Raw genomic sequence first — 19,160 nt, forward strand, 5'->3', positions numbered from 1 at the left:
ACAAATAGAAAGTAATTGTTTTCTGATGATAAAGTTTGTTTGGTATTGAAAATGGGTAATGTTGGTCCACCAGAATCAAGTTAAAAAGGCAGTTATAAATATGTTGTTTGTATAGTAATTGTGATAAAATTTAGAATAAGTTAGTTTTATGTACCCACTAATAATCCTGGGAAGTGTATTGGATATCGGATTAGATTCGACCCAACCAAGCCAAAATTCGGCAAAAAAAGTCGTTGTTATAAAATATTCTTTTAATGCTCTTTTTAAATTCTGTGAGTACAGACCATAATTGTTCTAAGGCCCATTAACCCTTTCACGCACAAAACACTTTATTTTGACGTGTATCGATAATTTTTGATGAAAAATGGAAAAAGTGTTTTTGAAGGATATCGCAGGACATTATCCTTTATAGCGTGTACTGACATCAAATTCTAAAAAAAAACATATTTTTCTTTGGAAATAACTATTTACTGTAGCTGTGAATTCAAAATTACGGTCTAAATTGAGAAAAAATTGAAAAAATCTTGGGACACCGGCGACCCGTAGACATGAAAGAGTTAAAGGCGATATTCCGAAAATTGTAACCCAAACTAAAGAATTGAAAGTTATTAACTGGTCATATTTATGTATATAATTTGTGTGATGTATATGTTTATTAGGGTTTAAGTTGAATGAATAAACATATATTAATATCATTGTTTAATGGCTCTGCGTTTATTTTATTATATATTTGCAGTCTTACACTCAAAACGATTATTATTTTAATGAAATCGATGCCTTATCCTGCAATAACCGACCAATTAGCAGCACCTTACGCAATAAAGGTACGTATAATGCGTATGAAAGTCAAACAGAAGATGAAACAACTAGTTATGATATATATGGCAACCAAGAGTACAACGACGGAAGTAGCTGTGATAGCTACAACCATCAACAAAGATCAGCATCAACCATGTCAAATGCCGGTAACTATAATGTCACATATTACAGCAATGATTACAACCAATATTGTAAAAACGTAATAGCTACAGACAACTTAATGTACCATCATGATGCCTGCAGTGGCGATAGTTATGATATTTATTCGACGCTTGATTATGGTGATTATGACAATCTTAGGGGAGAGTGTATCTATGGAACGACGTCTGGAGGAGAAGATGGAAATGGTCGACCATTTACGGCTCTCGGAGATAGTAACAATAAGATGTTACCACAAGTACCGCCAGTGCAGCATAGTCATAGCATGTGGGATGGTATGTACAGTAGTGGCCAACACAGGCAGAGTAATGTTAGTCTACCGTCAACGCCAACATTCCGTTATAACGGTGGAAGTGTTGGCGGTAGAGGAGTGGGCTCTAATAATGGGGATTGGGACAGAGGCTTCATTGCGAATGGTGTTAAAGCTCAGTTTAATGGTCAACGACATTATGATGAAGGTGGATGTGGTACTGGCTTTTACGGACATAGACCACCGGAGCGCGTATTACCTTTGCCCCAGTCCCAGCAGCCCCAAACATATGCCAAGAAATATTTAAAACAAGCTTTTTTTGAAGATAATTCCGACAACATGGCAACAACTACATCATCGATGTCAGCATATAGAAATCAAATAAATCTGGATTACAAAAAGGATAATCCTGTACAACACCCCGTTACACAAAAACTTCCGCCTTACAATCTCTATTATGATAATGGCAGTTTAATCGAACCACCACAGAATAGCCGTGAAACAGATTATAATAATTCCTATAACACCTTTGATACCCCACGCTACTCAATAGAGCCACGCCCACATACAGCCATGCAATCAAGAGATGACTATAACGATTTCGGTTTGAATTCTATGGACAATATGTCAACGTATAGCGACACTGTTGTACCAACAGCAAACACTTATGCCAACCAACAAAAACTACAAGACTTGCAAAAATGCCGTTACTCCATCATTATGGCCATGACAACAGCATCTGTCATTGCCAGCGGCGAAACCCGTATACCACAACATTTGCTAAAGAAAACAACAAAGCCATCGGCAGGGCTCGTAACGGATTTAACAACATCAAGTGGAGCAATAAAAGCGGGAACTGGTGCTGGCCTGACATCATCGTCCGTCTCATATATGTATGACGATACTAATAGTGGTTTCGGGGTAATAGGCAGCAACAACAAAAATAGTAGTATTAGCGGGAGTAATAATTTAACGTCATGTGCCTATACAAACAGTTCAGCTGCTCTTCCCCCCGTTACGTTAACAACAGCAGCTTCATCGTCAATGCTGTTGTTGTCTTCAGCCTCACCAATTGTGGCTGATAGTGCAAACAGCAGCATCATTAAAAATGACACTGCAACTACTACAGAAACAGCGTTGACGGGTTTGTCTATGCTGAAAAACTTGACTTCTAGAAAATTGCCAAAACATCACACTGGTCGTGGTCACGTTGTGGCCACCAACAAACAATTGCCGCAATCACCTCAATACCCGTTAAGTCATGCCATAACGGTCAAAACACTACCAGTAACCCCACAAACAACATCGTCGCTGAAAGCAAACGATACATTAGATAACATTAATTTGCCATCGTCCATTTTATCAGCAACATCAATAACATCAACCTCATCTATATCAACATCAAAGTTTTCGTTACCATACCAAGGTACATCTTTAGCATCAAGCTCACTTTTAGCAACAACAGCAAAAACTACAGATATAGCAACAACATCGCCATCATCATCCATAAATGCAATAACAGCAGTAACAACAACAACATCCAATTTGCTGCCTAACAACAATAACAATACCCCAGATTTAAAAAATTATGACAACGTGAATAATTATAAAAATAATAACTTTTTCAATAATAATGTACAAACTACTGACGACAAATATTCCGTAGAACCATTTCAAACCAAATCAGAAACATCAGCAAACGATAAAGAAAAACCGATATATCATTTATCAACGACGCCGTCCAGATTAAACAATTTATCAGCAATAAATGACGCATCTGCGAAAGCATCCCCACAATTCAAGGTTGGAACGGCATACGACTCATTCATCTCCTCATCATCATCAATAGCAACAACAAGTGAAACAACCATAACAACAATATCATCTTCCGTAATAACAACAGCAACAACAACTAAACTTGACAATGATTATAAGACGACTTTTACCGACTACACCGACTACTTAAAGCCTTATACATTGCCAACATTCTCCTCCTCCAGCAACAGTAGCAGCAATAATACAAATCTCCAATCTACCCTTAACCAAAATAGTAGCATTAGTAGTAGCAGTTATTTACCATATCCTAGTCTAGATATTAATACCGATTACTTAACACAATTCACGTCATCTATTACCACATTATCCACAACTATCACTTCATCACCGGTAACGTCTACTACAACACCAGTCACAACGTCAGCACCAACATCAACAATATTAGCAATAAATAACAGGGGACTTAATAACATAATAACAGCTTTAAATTTAAGTGATAATAATATTAGACGTAAAAGTAGTATTAGTTCGCCCGTAACAAAAATTGCAAGTCCTAGTGATAGTGTTGTTCCAAATACCTCAATATCAAGCTATACAACAGCAGCAACAACAACATTATCATCAAACGTTCAATCATCAATAGCGTCCCCATCATCAAACACCTTAACAACATATTTAGATCAAACATTAATGAGCACATCCACCATACTACAACACGATCCTAACGACCAGGTTGGAAAACTAGATATCGAAACTAGTTTAGACAAAAACCAAGTGACGACTACCAAAGAGTCAGCTTCAGCATTGTATATAGACCAATATGATAATTATTTAAAAGACTATAAGCTCGATTTTATATCAGCCTCCACAACAATATTAACAGAAACAACATCATCACCTACAACACATACTTCAGCGACGACCACAACCTCTTTTACATCCGCATCCTCTTCAACGTTGAATAATTCATGGCCGACAAGCACAATGTCGTTGTATACAATAGCAACTACGACCACGACCACAACAATAAAATCAAACGACAATACAAGTTGTTATACGATAAATAACAATAAAGGATATACAGATACAGTGTTGTCAACATTTGCACCAAATTGTTTGTTTACAACAACTGAAACTAAAGCGCCTAATGCTGAATTAACACCAACGGCAGCCACATCTACATCCGCATTAACATCAACAAAACACTCTGTGACAACAACTGCTGAGGTTGACACTCCAAAGTCAACTTTGTTATATGCAGATTACTTAAAAGTGACGGCGTCTTCGTCCACATCCTTCGTATCAGAAATAACAGATAAAACATCTCAAGAGCTACCTGCTTATATCATGGACTTTCTCACGACTTCATCAACTAGTGATTATGACAGTCAAAACTATTTAAATTTATATAAAATTAAAGAAGAGGACATGATATCCAACATAACCTCAGATTTAACGTCCTTAAAGGTCACCCCCACCACCACCAATAATAATAACGATATCACAATCAACAGCCAAAGTTGTATTAAGGATGCCCCACTAACAACTGTTAAGGATTTGGCTGTAACATCTACATCTACCACAACAGCGTTTATGCCAGCGGTCACAACACACAAAACATCCGATCTGATTGCAACATCTTCACCATCTGTATTCACACTAAATGAAGCATCCAAAGAAAACCAACTGACTGCCAACACTGCCTTGACGACGATGGTTGATTTTGACGATAATTTTTATAACAGTTTTAGTGTGAATCTAAATTCATTGATGGCCGCCGATACTGCAATTAGTACTGACACGGTGACAGCAGTAACATCAGAAACTACTTCTGAAATCTCAAAACCCTCATTTATATCGGAAACAATATCATCCAATGATACATTTACCGCGCCAGTATATTTAAATTCAGACACTACAAGCAAATCTCTATTTAACATTAGTACTTTAGTTGGAAGTAACAGTGAACCCAGAGATGTTACAAGTGATTTTTATACAACAACATCAACAATGGCAAAAACAACTACAGGAATATCAACAATGCAATCAACTTCAGTACCATCATCGATAACCCCTCAAAAATCAACAACGGCTGGTATTAAAGCGGCCTCAATGTTGGGTGGACTTTCGCAGAGTCTTAAGGGAGGATTGGATGGCGTCCTGGCCGCTGCAAGCAGCAATGAACCACAACAACAGAAAAAAGGTTTCGGGTTTAGTTTAGCCTCAAAGCTTGTACCTAACGTGGGTGGCTTATTAGGTTCTGGCACCAAATCCGCTACCACTCAACCAACAAAAACTGTTGTCGTTGAGCCCACAACAACTCAAAGTCCCCAAATAACCGAGTCATACCAAAAGCAAATGGATTATAACTATGATTCAACTTTGGTTACTACAGCTGCTATAACTAGCAGCAATTTTGTGCCATCTTCCCTAAATGGGGAAGCCTATTATGAAGATGTTCCAAAAAGTACAAATTCTATCAAAGATATGGACTTTGTGGTATCAACGCATACGACAGATATGTATGGCAACGGGGAACAGCAACATGGTGGCCTTTACTATAATAGTAGTCAAACAACGTTTTATCATATGACAAGTAGCCTTGATTATGCCCAAGACGATACGGCAAATCATACAGAACAAATGATGTTTTACGATGACGCTGCTGCAGGAGATATGCACGATATGAATAAAGAGTATTTTGATGATGGAAACCAGGCAATTGATGTGTATGGCGGATATAGTGAGTATGACAATGTCACAACAACGGGACACTATATTGATACCTCTACAGCGTATTCGACTGTAAGTGATACAGCGCACAGTGCAGTTTCAACGGGCGCACCAATGGCATCAACAACTATGCAGTCGAATAATTCGACAACAGTGACAGCAGCCAAGAAAGCCACAAGTTCGTTATTGTCCTCTTTAACTAATGTAGCTTCCCAGATTTCACAACAAACTTCTTCTGCAGCACCTGCTGCTACCACAGCTGCAGCATCTACATGTAGTAGTACTGCAAATACTAGTAGTACAAAATCATCAAGTGGCGGCAGCATGTTTGGTTCCTTTCTTGGCAAAGCTACAGCCGCAGTGCAATCAGCAACGCAAGTAGTGAATAAAGGAGCATCAATGGCAAGCACGAAAGTTCAAAAGAATTTGCAACCTACATCTGCTGTTTCGCTAATTAAGCTAGTACAAACTGGTTCAGATGAGCCTACTACATGTGTTGCCAACACAGTTTATGTGACACAAAATAACTACCAAATTTCACATCAAGACTCACTAGTCAGTCCATACACATCGAGCCTTGGTGGCAGTGGTGATGATTACGATAATAGCAATATACCAACTACTACTGATGGAGACTTTGTTCAACATCAATTAGATGATGAGCAATATTACTATGCAAATCAAAACCAACAGCTTATAAATCAGCAACAGTCTCAGCAAAAATTATTACCGACGGTGCCGCCAGCTGGTGGATCCACTGGCAAAAAACTGCCCACCATCAATGATAAATCGGGTTGTTTAGTTAAACAACAACCGACCGAGATTTACGAAGAGGACACCGAAGTTCTTGATAATAAGTCTCTAGCGTATCTGAAGATGGGTCCGACTTATGACATCGATAGTGAGCAGGCCGATTACTATATGGATACACAGCCAGTGGCACCGTCTGCTAGACATATGGTAGCTAATGGTTATTATGAGCACACAAATGGTGTTGGCACTTATGATTATCGGGATGATTATTTCAACGAAGAGGATGAGTTTAAGTATCTGGAAAAAGAAAAGATCCAAGCAACAAATAACCAACAGTTACAACATCAACTTCGTCATATACACAAACAGTCGTCCTTGCAGTATGTAGTGGATGATGATTACCAACAGGGTCAAAATGATATTATGGATGAAGAATACATGGACGATATGTATCACAGTGAGGATAGTGGCAATTATCTAGATGAAAGTTCCAGCGGCAGTGTGAAAGGCTTAAGAACACATCAGCAAGCACCATCAACCACCACAACAACCTCATTGGACGATTCACATCATCCAATGAAAACATCCTCGACGGCATTACCTACCACCACTATGTCACCGTCAGTGCCAGTAACGACAGCACCACATCAACAGATAAAGAAACAAGACAGTATTATATTAGAAGAGGATGAGAAGGATGAAACTTCTTCGATACTTGGTCTGCCAGAGACGGGCGTTACATCACCTTCAAAATCTCTTAGTCGCAAATCTAGTCATGACATTGTTATTGCCGAAGACGATCAAATGGGCGACCTTCAGATGGTTTCAGCCAGTCTTAGATCTTCTCAGTCACGTAAAATGAAGCTAATGCGTGGTGAAACGGAAGAAGTCGTTGGTGGGCATATGCAAATTATGAAACGTAAGACAGAAGTAACGGCAAAACAGCGTTGGCACTGGGCTTACAACAAAATAATAATGCAGTTAAATGTAAGTATTAATTAACCAAATAGTAGATTTGTTTTCACTAAATTAATATGAAAAAATTAATGTCGTAAAATCTATGGCTTATTTTGTTATAAGATATTCTTAATCCCTTAAGTGCGCAAATACCTGTAAAGTTTCAAACAAGATGTAACAATAATTACCATTTTGTATAAAATATTTTTCGCATATACATACATATATACTCAATTTCAAGATCGCACCGTCTTCGAATTGATTACCACGTTGTTTACACCGTCTATATATCAACATTAACCTTTGAACTGAATTAGAGAATACGGCCTAAAATTAAATGTAGGTCCTATAATGGGACAATATTCACAAACGTTTTCAAAGTTTTGTGGTTACACAATTGAATTTTATCACAATATCTACAATATAAAATTTATTAACACTAGAACAATTTTCAGAAGAGGTTCTTCTATGAGGACATTTTATATATGTAATTATAAAAATATATTTACGTTTAAGGGTGAATTTGAATTTTTTTCGGTGTCATGCTAATTACTGGTCATCACTATGTTTTAATCCTAAGTTTTATTTAATTCGGTTTTAAAAAAAATAACGCATAGTTTAAGTTTGACCTTCACAGTTTATGGGTTAACAGTATTCGATTTTTCTACAAGTTCAGATGTTCTATTTATCTATAAACAGAAAACTGGAGCTGTATGTATATATACACATATATATATATATATATATATATATATATATATATATATATATATATATATATAGTAAAGATTTTGAACATAATTGATCACTGCTCTAAAAAATAATTCATCGAAATATCTTTGGTGGTTTCTGAGAAAACTTCAAAAGAATTATGAAAAAAACGTAATTTTTTTCCAAGTAGTCTGAAATTTTTACTCAAAACTTTTTACGTTGTGAACCGAATTTATTGATTTCAAAACCAAACTGCTTAGGATAATAGTTAATATTTTGGGTGAATTTGGTTGATTTTCTTTGCTTAGTTTTAACGTGAGCGTGTTTTACACACACAGACAGACGGACAGACGGACATAGCTAAATCGACTCAGAATTTCATAAGGACCCAGAATATATATACTTTGTTGGGTCTTGATGAATATTTCTTGGTGTTACGCACGGAACGACAAACTTATATCTACCCTCTTTCACCACTGATGGTGGTGGAGTGAATAAAAATCAAGTCGTACATTACTCTAATAGATTTATTTGTTAATAAAATATGTGCGTTTAATTGATTTTCAGAAGTGGACTTTATATAGGAGCTATGACCAATTGCGGCCTCTCCAGAAAAATTTCGTAGAGTGATTCATATGTATGTTCACAAAACATATTTGTGTCGAATTTTATCAAGATAGCTATATTTGACAATGAAATATGTAAGGTTAAATGATTTTCGGAAGAGAGCCTTATATGGGAGCTATGACCAATAATGTACCGAACCGGGGAAAAATTGGTAGAATGATTTATATGTACCGATAGCTTTATTTATCAATGAAACATATGCGTTTAAGTGATTTTCGGAAGTGGACCTTATATGGGACCTATGACCATTTATGGTCCTATCCGAAGAAACTGTTGTATAGTTATTCATATATAGACGAAACATATTTGTGTCAAATTTTATCAAGATACCTGTATTTGACAATTAAATATGTGCGTTTAAGTGATTTCCGGAAGTGGGCCTTATATAGGAGCTATGACTAATAATGGACCGATCGAAAAAGAAATTTGGTAGATTGATTTGTATGTACACAAAAGATATTCAGCTCGAATTTTATCACAAAAGCTTTATTTATCAATGAAATATGTGCGTTTAGGAGATTTTTGGAAGTGGACCTTATATGGGAGCTATGACCAATTGTGGACCGACTGAGATCGAATTATCTTTGGTAGTTTCTGAGAAAACTGCTTAAGAAGTGGGAAAACGTTATTTTTTTCGAGGTAGTCTGAAATTTTTACTCATAACTTTTTACGCCGTGAACCGATTTTACTGATTTTCAATACCAAATTGTACTGGATAATAAAGAATGTTTTGTGTGAATTTCGTGAATTGCTATTGATTCGTTCTAACGTGAGCGTGTTTTACACAAATAGACGGACATAGCTAAATCGACCCAGAATTTCATAAGGATCAAGAATATATATACTCTGTTGGATCTCAGATGAATATTTCTTGGTGTTACACACGGAATAACAAAGTTATATATACCCTCTATCACCACTGATGATGGTGGAGGGTATAAAAAGGGATCTGGTAAGTTATATAAGTCTTATTTTACTACGCGGTTCCATTAAAAATGTCGATTATTTGCAGAAAATTTAAAAAATGGATCTGACTTTGGGAGATGTATTGGTCATAAGAGAATCCTATTTTTATTGTTTTCTAAAGTATAAGAGGTAATTTCAATAAATACAAAAGTATGTAAGTATGTATATTCAATGTTAATTATACCCTACACCACTTTAGTGGGGACGAAGCCTATTGAAAATGGTTAATATCGGTCCATTATTTCACCTAGCCCCCATACAACTGAACCCCCGAATAGGGCTTGTAAACCTTGTAATCAAACTACTGGTCGCAATTTTGAAGATAATTCAATGAAATTTGGCAGATGATCTTCCATGGTACCGGTGACGAAGCCTACTGAAAATGGTTAACATCGGTCCATTATTTCACCTAGACCCCATACAACTGAACCCGACAAATAGGGATTTTAAATTTATAATTATGTTTAATATACTCGCATCTCGACAAAAAGCTGCAAAACCAAGTTCTGTACTAGCCTTGATGACTCTCATGAATTTTATAATCATAGGGTCTCATTTGACCATAGCACCTATACAAATCCCCCTTCAAAATTTGACTTAAATGTCCACAATTTTATTTAACAATAAATGGCTTAAGTATAATTCAAGGCAAGGTGCAATTCAACTTAAGTGCTTTATTATGAAAACAAAATCACATTTCATTTTTGTAACAGGTGTATGGTATTATATGGTCGGCCTCGCCCGACTATAATTTCTTAATTGTTATAATATTATTTTTGTTTATTTCGTTGAAGGATTAATGCGTTCCAAAATATAACTCTTACAATTTGATGGATTGATCATAAAATTTATGAAGAACTACACAAATATTTTAGAGTCCAACATTTTAAAATATTTGGAAGTGTAACAGTCGACAGTTGGAAGATTAATACGGATTTCTTGAAAATTATCGTATAGGGCAATAATTCTAATTTTTAATACATACATATATTAGTTTTTTTAGATTAGTTGTTAAATTAATTATTTTTTCTATTATTTCAATTTCAATTATTTCAAAAAAAAACTATTAAATTTCATTTTATTTAGATTTATTTTTATAGATTTTATGTTGGTGAGTATACAAATAGAAGAAGAGAAAACTCATATTCTAGAAGATAGGATAGGAACACTTCTGGAAGATACGATAACAACACTTCTAGATGATACTAAGAAGTCACTCCAAGAAGAGACTTCCCAGTCAAATCTAGAAGAGTCTTTGGCGATACCTTACTTCCAAGAGTCATCTAGAAGTTTCTTTTGCGGGTCTTCCAGAAGTATCTTCCACGTTACGCTTGGACTATATATTTTTATTTTTTAGACATAAAGAAGAATAGTCTGTAGATTTTCTGAAGTAAAATATAAAATGGCTTAAGAATTATATTCGATAAATCTGCACATAATCTGAAGAGAATAGTTTTTGTAACTTCATCAGACAATTAGCGAATAATATAAATTTCCTTTAGATTTTTAACATTGCTCGATTATTTTTTTCCCATTTTCAGTACTTTTGTAATAAAACTGCAACAACTCTACACATTATCTGAAGAATTTTTTTTTAATAAAAATCATGCACAAACCTGTTTATATTTTGAAATTCGTCAACTGTACTTTAAAAGGGAATTTAATTTTTATTTTCTTTTATTTTATCAGTTGGCCTTTGGAAATCAAGTAAACAACATCCGATGATTATTGTTTAAATTTCTTTAAACTTTGTTAATACACAAAAATTAGCAAAAATTACATAATTTTTTATGATTTCATTTTATAATTATATTTTCGTATATAATATGTTTATAATTTTACTAATTTTAAAAATAATCTATAAGTTTCTATATTTATTTATGTACCCTTAAGAAGTCATGAATAATGGAAGCTTATTATTAAAATTAATAATATTAAACCATAATCATAAGACTTTGATCAGAATAGTCAGGCCATTTTCTTATAGTTGATCAGACTTTTGTATGAACTGTCGGAAATTTTATCAGACATTTATCCGACATCTATCAGACTTTCGTACGAAATGTCGAAAGAATGTCCGACTTCAATCAGATTTGTAGAAAATTCCTTCAGAATTTCCCCAGGAATTTACATCAGATTTCATACCGAATTTTGACCGACAACTCTCCACATTTTTCAGAATTTACTTAGACAAAGAGTTCCGAATTCCGAGCAATCTTTCATACGATTTCCGTAACAAATTCTGACGGAATTCGGATACGAAATCGGCCACTTGTGCAGACTGTCGGTACTAATTCGGCAAAAATTGTTTAATGGAAGTGTGTTAGATTTCATAACATACCTTAGCCCTACAAACAATTTTTATTGCGGAAGTTACCCGTGTGAAACTTCCAAACGTGCTAAGAGCTCGCCAGCAATATTACAGGAGTATACGAATTCTTATCACCAGTTGGGAAGAACTGATGCCGAGCTGGGGAACGTACAAGCGTAACGTGGAAGATCCGCAGAAGAAACTCCTAGATGAAACTCCAGAAGAAACTCCTAGATGACTCTTGGAAGTAAGGTATTGCCAAAGACTCTTCTAGATGTGACTATGAAGTCGCTTCTTGGAGTGACTTCATAGTATTATCTAGAAGTGTTGTTATCGTATCTTCCAGAAGAGTTCCTATCTTATCTTCTAGAAGATGAGTTTTCTCTTCTTCTAAAAGATGAGTATTCTCTTATTCTAGAAGATGAGTATTCTCGTCTTCTAGAATATGTGTTTTCTCTTCTTCTATTTGTATACTCACCAACATAAAATCTATAATAAAAAAATCTAAATAAAACTGAAATTTTATAGTTTTTATTGAAAAAATTTAAATTGAAATAATAGAAAAAATAATTAATTTAACAACTAATTTAAAAAAGTAATATGTGTGTGAAAAAATTAGAATTATTGCCTTATTGTAAAATAATTTTAAGGGAATTAATCGTCCAACTGTTGAATGGTACACTTCCAAAAGTTGTAAAACCTTGGACTCTATAATATTTTTGTAGTTCTTCATAAATTTTATGATCAATCCATCAAATTGTAAGAGTTATATTTTGGAACGCATTAATCCTTCAACGAAACAAACAAAAATAATATTATAATTAATATTGAAAATATGTATATACTTTTGTATTAATTGAAATTACCATTTATACTTTAGGAAGCAATAAAAATAGGATTCTATTATGCCCAATACATTTTCCACTAAAGTTTAAACGGTTCGATCCATTTTTTACACTTTCTGCAAATAATTGAAATTTTTAATGGAACCGCGTAATAAAATAAGACTTATATAACTTATCAGATCCCGTTTTATATTTAAATTCGGCTAGAAGTGTTTTAATAGGAGGTACAATATTTGCTACTATTTTATAAAAAACAATTCGACGATAATACAATTAATCGTTGATCGGTTAATCAATCAAATTTTAACGATTAATCGTTCGAATAAATTAAAATTTCCAAATTTCAAATAACGAATAAACCGAACAATTTCTATCTATTGACCGATTCAGAAAAAATTACTATGTATCAGTAAAATTGCCGTATATTTTATGCAAAATTCAATATTTTTATAATAAATTTTCTTCCTTTATTAATTCCTTAATTATTTTCTATAATGAAGAAAATTTATTAGAAGATTTCAATAACAATACTTCAGAAACATTTTAGTAATTTGTTCTGATTTACCTACTTCTAGAATGTGTTCATAAAGAAATACTTCAGATTCTTGAAAAGCAATCTTGGAAATCGCCTTTACTTCTACAACCAGTTTTGTGGAACATTGTTGTGGTTTTTATGAATTTCTAATAAGTTCTTCAGCAATAGTTATACACTAATTCAATGGAACATATGAATTCTGGAATTCGTTGAAAAATCTCAAAAACATAAAATTAATTAACTTAATTTCTTTATATAGAAAAGGATTTCACATGAAAATAAATAATTTCGAATACTTGAGAAAGAACTTAATTATCAGTTGTATGGGGGCTAGGTGAAATAATGGACCGATGTTAACCATTTCCAACAGGCTTCGTCTCCGGTAGCTGTTACAATAAAATGTGATTTAGTTTTTATAATAAAGCATTTAAGTTGAATTGTACCTTGCCTCAGATATACTTAAGCCATTTATTGTTGAATAAAATTGTGGACATTTATGTCGAGTTTTGAAGGGGGCTTTGAATAGGGGCTATGGTCAAATGAAACCCTATAATTAAAAAATTCATGAGGGTCATCAAAGCTAGTATAGAACTTGGTTTTGCAGCTTTTTGTCGAGATACGAGTATATTAAACATAATTATGAACTTAAAAGCCATATTAGTCCGGTTCAGTTGTATGGAGGCTAGGTGAAATAATGGACCGATATCAACCATTTTCAATAGGCTTCGGTTCTGGGACAATTCTAAGCCGATTGGTATACTTTAAGGTGGGTATATGACCAATATTATTGTGCGCTACAAACATCAGCACAAACCCAATATACCCTCCCCACTAAAGTGGTGTAGGGTATAAAAAGCAACATAATAAAATCATCCAGTTTCCTTTTATTTCATTAACCGAATAATTTTGAATTATACGATTATTAACCGGCTAACATAAAACCTCAAATAATTATTTGTCAAATAAACCGAATAAGTCAAAAACCCAAATAATTAAATACCCTATAGGTCATAGAAAGACCTTGTGCTAATAATTAAAAAAGTACATATATTTTATTCTAAAAAAATTTATTTTTCAAATCAAAAATTATGAATTAAAATGCTGATAGAAAGTTCTCAAGCAAATAAATTCAGATAAAGCATTGTCCTGCTGCAAATGGAAGTTAAATATATCGACCGTTAATATTTTGAAATAAAATCAAATTATTTTGTTCCAACCTTTTTTCTTTACAATTTTAGAAATTTCATTGTGACAAAACCCATACTCTAGATAACAAAATTTATTGTATTTGTTGCCGAAACGCTCTCACCTTACTTATTACATCATGTAAAAATTAAATACATAATTTATGTATAAAACAGTAGTATTAATATGAATATAATAGCCCAATTCACGATCAGGTGTATTTTTGCAATTGTACCCAGCAAAAATCGGTAATGGGTTGTACTTCTATAACCACTTACTTTTCAATGACTACTACTTGTTTTGTAAGAGAAATTGCAAGTACTTCTTTAACTTCCTATTTGTAAGCGAGCGTGGAAGTACTTGCCTCCTTTTCAATGTAAGTTTTTCCTGGGTAAATATTTGCTATTAATTGTGAACGATTTTTTCTTCTTTTATTTTCAACGCTAATTGCAAATACACAAAATACACGTCTTTTTGCTGGCATTTCGCTTTAAATTCATTCTTACCTCTATCTCCGGTGCTTCTAGAAGATATTTTTTTTTAATTTTATTTATATAATCCTTGAAGATAATTACTTTTTGGTATTTATTTAATAAATTTAACCAATTAATTCTTAAATGTTTATTAACAGTTGATTTTTAACACAACACTGTCATATTTTTTTTATGAATATTAAATTCAATAACTAATTTAAGTTTTACAATGCATAATTAAAACTGAACATGACAGGACAAAACATCACTGAACTTAGCAAAATTTCTGCATTATTATTATATATATAACTTTGTCATTCAGTGTGTAACACTAAGAAATATTCATCTGAGACCCAACAAGGTATATATATTCTTGGTCCTTATGAAATTCTGATTAATCTATGTCCGTCCGTCTGTCTGTCTGTGTAAAACACGCTCACGTAAAACCGAAGTGAAATAAATTATTGAAATTTGGCCAGAATATTCCCTATTGTCCTTGGCAGTTTAGTATTGAAAAAGATCAAAATCGGTTTACATCGGGAAAAGTTATGAATCAAAATTTAAAGCAACTCCGAAAAAATAAGCATTTTTTACACATTCTGATGTAATTTTGACTAAAACTATGCAATATAATTCCATGAAAATCATCATACATTTGTTTTTACACGAGAGCTTTATTCCTGTTGAAAATTGCCGGAATCGGTCTACAATTTCTAATACCTCCCATACGAAAGTATATATTCCCGGAAAATAAGTTTATTGTTAATAACTTTCCTTAGAATGTTGATATCTTAACAGAATTTTACAAATTAAAATTGTCAAAACAATTCATATAGAGAAAAAATTTTCTAGATCGGTCCATAATTGAACATAGCTCCCATACAACGTCCTCTCCCGAAAAGCATTGAAACGCCCTTAACTCATTACTAAATTAAGATATCCATATAGAATTTGGTACAAGTATTTCTCTTATATACAGGAAAGTTACTGTGAAATTGTTTTCCGATTGGTCCATAATTGGTCATAGCTCCCAAACAAGGTCCCCTCCCGAAAATCACTTAAACGCACATAACTCATTACTTAATTAAGATATCCATATAAAATTTGGTACTAGTATTGCTTTTATATACAAAAATGTTACTGTGAAATTTTTTTCCGATTGGTACAAAATTGGTCGTAGCTCCCAAACAAGGTCCCCTTCAGAAAAATACTTAAAGGCACACAACTCATTACCATCCATAAAATTTTGTCATAAATACTATTTTTGTACACAGAAATATTGTTTCAAAATTTTTCCACGATCGGTTCATATTTAGTCATAGCTGCCATACAAGATTCCCTCCCGAAAATCAGTTAAACGCACTTAACTTATTACCAAATATTGATATACATACATTTAGCACAAATATTGCTCTTATACACATAAATCACACTTTAAAATTTTTTCACGATCGGTCCATATTTGGTCATAGCTCCCATACAAGAAAAGCACTTAATGCACAATATTCATTACCAAAATAATAATTTAGCCAAAATTCTGTCTTCCAAACGGCGAAAACTCGAAATCAATGTATTTTGTTTTTGCAAAATGTGTGCTCTCGTCTGACAACCTTCCAGAAGTGACTACAATGTACACTTCCAGATGATTTAAATGTAACATTAATGTGTACACTCTCCAAACTATCTTCCAGAAGTTACATAAACATACAAACCAGGAAAATACAAATTAGGAAACAATGTTTTTTGTTATTGTAAAATGTGTGTTCTCTCCTAACTATCATTCAGAAGTCACTAAAACGTATACTTCCATATGAAAAAAAAAAAAACAATGGTCATGTTTTTTTTTTTGTTTACGTAAAATGGATGCACTCTCCTAACTATCGTCCGGAAGTAACTTTTTTTTTTTTTTGTTTAATGTGCGTTCTCGTCTGACAATCGTCCAGAAGTGTTTCTAACGTGGCGTCTAGGGTGATGCGCAACAGTTTTGTCTTCTAAATGTTTGAAGGGAGGGTATTATTAAAATGCATTGCATACTAAGAACAATTTTTATTTAATTAGGGTTTCGTCTATTTAAGATTCAAGATTTTTCAACTTTTCAATTTAACTTTTTTCATATTTATCATACAAAATTTAAAAAAAAAAAATATGCATATGTATGTAATTTTTTGCATATTAAATAAATACAAGCTAAAATAAAATTCTATTACACATTTGTATGTACATAATCTACACAAAATTCCAAACAAAAGATAGGAAATTACTGTCCTAATGAATTCATTAACATAAGTAATATATTGATAGAGTCCCGCTGTGATCATCAAACGAACCTTTTCTCTATTAGTTTTTAGTGTATTGTAGTGAAAAGACATCAGCATAATTAAACAAACGTATATACACATATATTTAGTTATTATAAATACAAATTTGATATAGACGCGATTGTATTGAGAACGTTTTTGTGTTTTTTTAGTTCAACTAAATATTGCTAGTAATTCTGACTTGTTTGATACATTTATTTGAATGAAACGTTTTACATATTTCGAATTACAATATGAGTCGATTTTTATATTGACTACAGTCATAAACATGTTTATTTAATGCCAAATTTTATATATCGCGTTACTGCAACAAGCCTCACATACATTAAATGATAAGAAATTCGGCAATTTCATACAATATACATACATACATGTATGTAATTAGAGGAGTCCAAAAATTATACATTTTTCTTGGATGGGTCTCATTTCATTCGTTAGTGTCTAAAACCGACTGATGTAATATTTTTGCCACATCGCATAACGGGAACCCCTGTTCGATGGGGCGTAAAGAATAGAAGTTTTAGGGGGCTATAATGTACATTAGAGATGGCAAGAAATCGATTTACTTTGGAAGGGTCTTATTTTATTCATTAGTGTCTAAAACTAACAGCTGAAAGAATGTAATCCAAAAACAGAAAATGGATTAAAAATACATATTAAAATTGAGTAATCAATCGTACTTTTTGGTTCTTCACAAATAATAATTTTTATACATTTAAAATAAACCGTTATTAATATTTTATTTCTAATAGACAAATTTTAAAATAATTGTCTCCAAAAGAGGGGCATTATTGTCCCATTATCAAGACTCACTCATGTAAATACAATTTTTCGGTCATTTCTAATATACATACATATACGTTTAACCCACATATCTGTTTATATACCCCAGTAATTAAACAAATATTTAAATATGTATATGCACATGTAAAAGAGTTAAATAAATTTACTCGCTACACTCGCTACTATTTTTGCCAATGTTTTTTTTTTATATTTTGGGTTGGAACTGCGGTTAATTCGATTAAGCAGTTCCATGTTCCTGTAATCAAAATAAATAAAAGTGTGAACAAAATAAGCACGTAAATATTGTACTAGGTGTAAAACTTTATTTGCTGATAAAAAAATTGTTTAAAGGTAATTATTGCCCTTCTACTTTAATGCTAAGCTAAATATTTGGTTCAATTAGTTGGCAAATATTTCAATTATAAACTCCCAGTCGTATTCACAGCGTTACGCGAACCTTTTTTTAGTGTTTGTGGTGATTTCATTGTTAAAATGGCTGCAGACAAAAATGAGAAGTTATTAATCTTGACATCTGTTGAACGTACTCGACGCTTAAGTTTTCTTCTATGGCGACACAATCACTATAGTGGTACGGTTAGACGAGTAAGTTTATTTTTTATAATAAACTATATGGATCTGCCCGCGAAGATCTAGAATTTAATGCTTTATCAAACTCAAAACTATACTAAAGAAAATGTTTCTTCGATATTGTAAAACAGGTATTTGAAAATAAAAATTTAAATAAAATATTTTGAAAAAAAAAAAAAAAACAAGTCACAGTGCTATATTCGGATATGCCGAATCTTAAATACCCTCCACCTGTATGCTTCTTTTTATGAAAACCTTTCTAAAAATTTCTGGATACGTATTTAATAAATTGTTAAAGTTTAAATTGTGCTTCCGTGATGAGGTTGCTATCATTTAGAAATCATATATACCTTTTATGGAGATATGGCCAA

The 19,160-nt window shown here is 33.0% G+C and overlaps 1 protein-coding gene across 1 annotated transcript in view; it reads left to right on the forward strand.

Annotated features, from left to right (window-relative positions):
* LOC119602410 (mucin-4-like) overlaps window positions 1–19,160 on the forward strand; it is a 268,982-nt gene that overhangs the window by 62,566 nt on the left and 187,256 nt on the right. Inside the window, 1 exon segment of the mRNA XM_037953923.1 lies at window positions 737–7,477. Coding sequence (XP_037809851.1) covers window positions 737–7,477 — 6,741 coding nt within the window.

Source organism: Lucilia sericata, unplaced genomic scaffold (assembly GCF_015586225.1).
Source record: "Lucilia sericata isolate MDLA Ls3-8-SP2 unplaced genomic scaffold, ASM1558622v1 Contig000228F_arrow, whole genome shotgun sequence".
NCBI lineage: Eukaryota > Metazoa > Arthropoda > Insecta > Diptera > Calliphoridae > Lucilia > Lucilia sericata.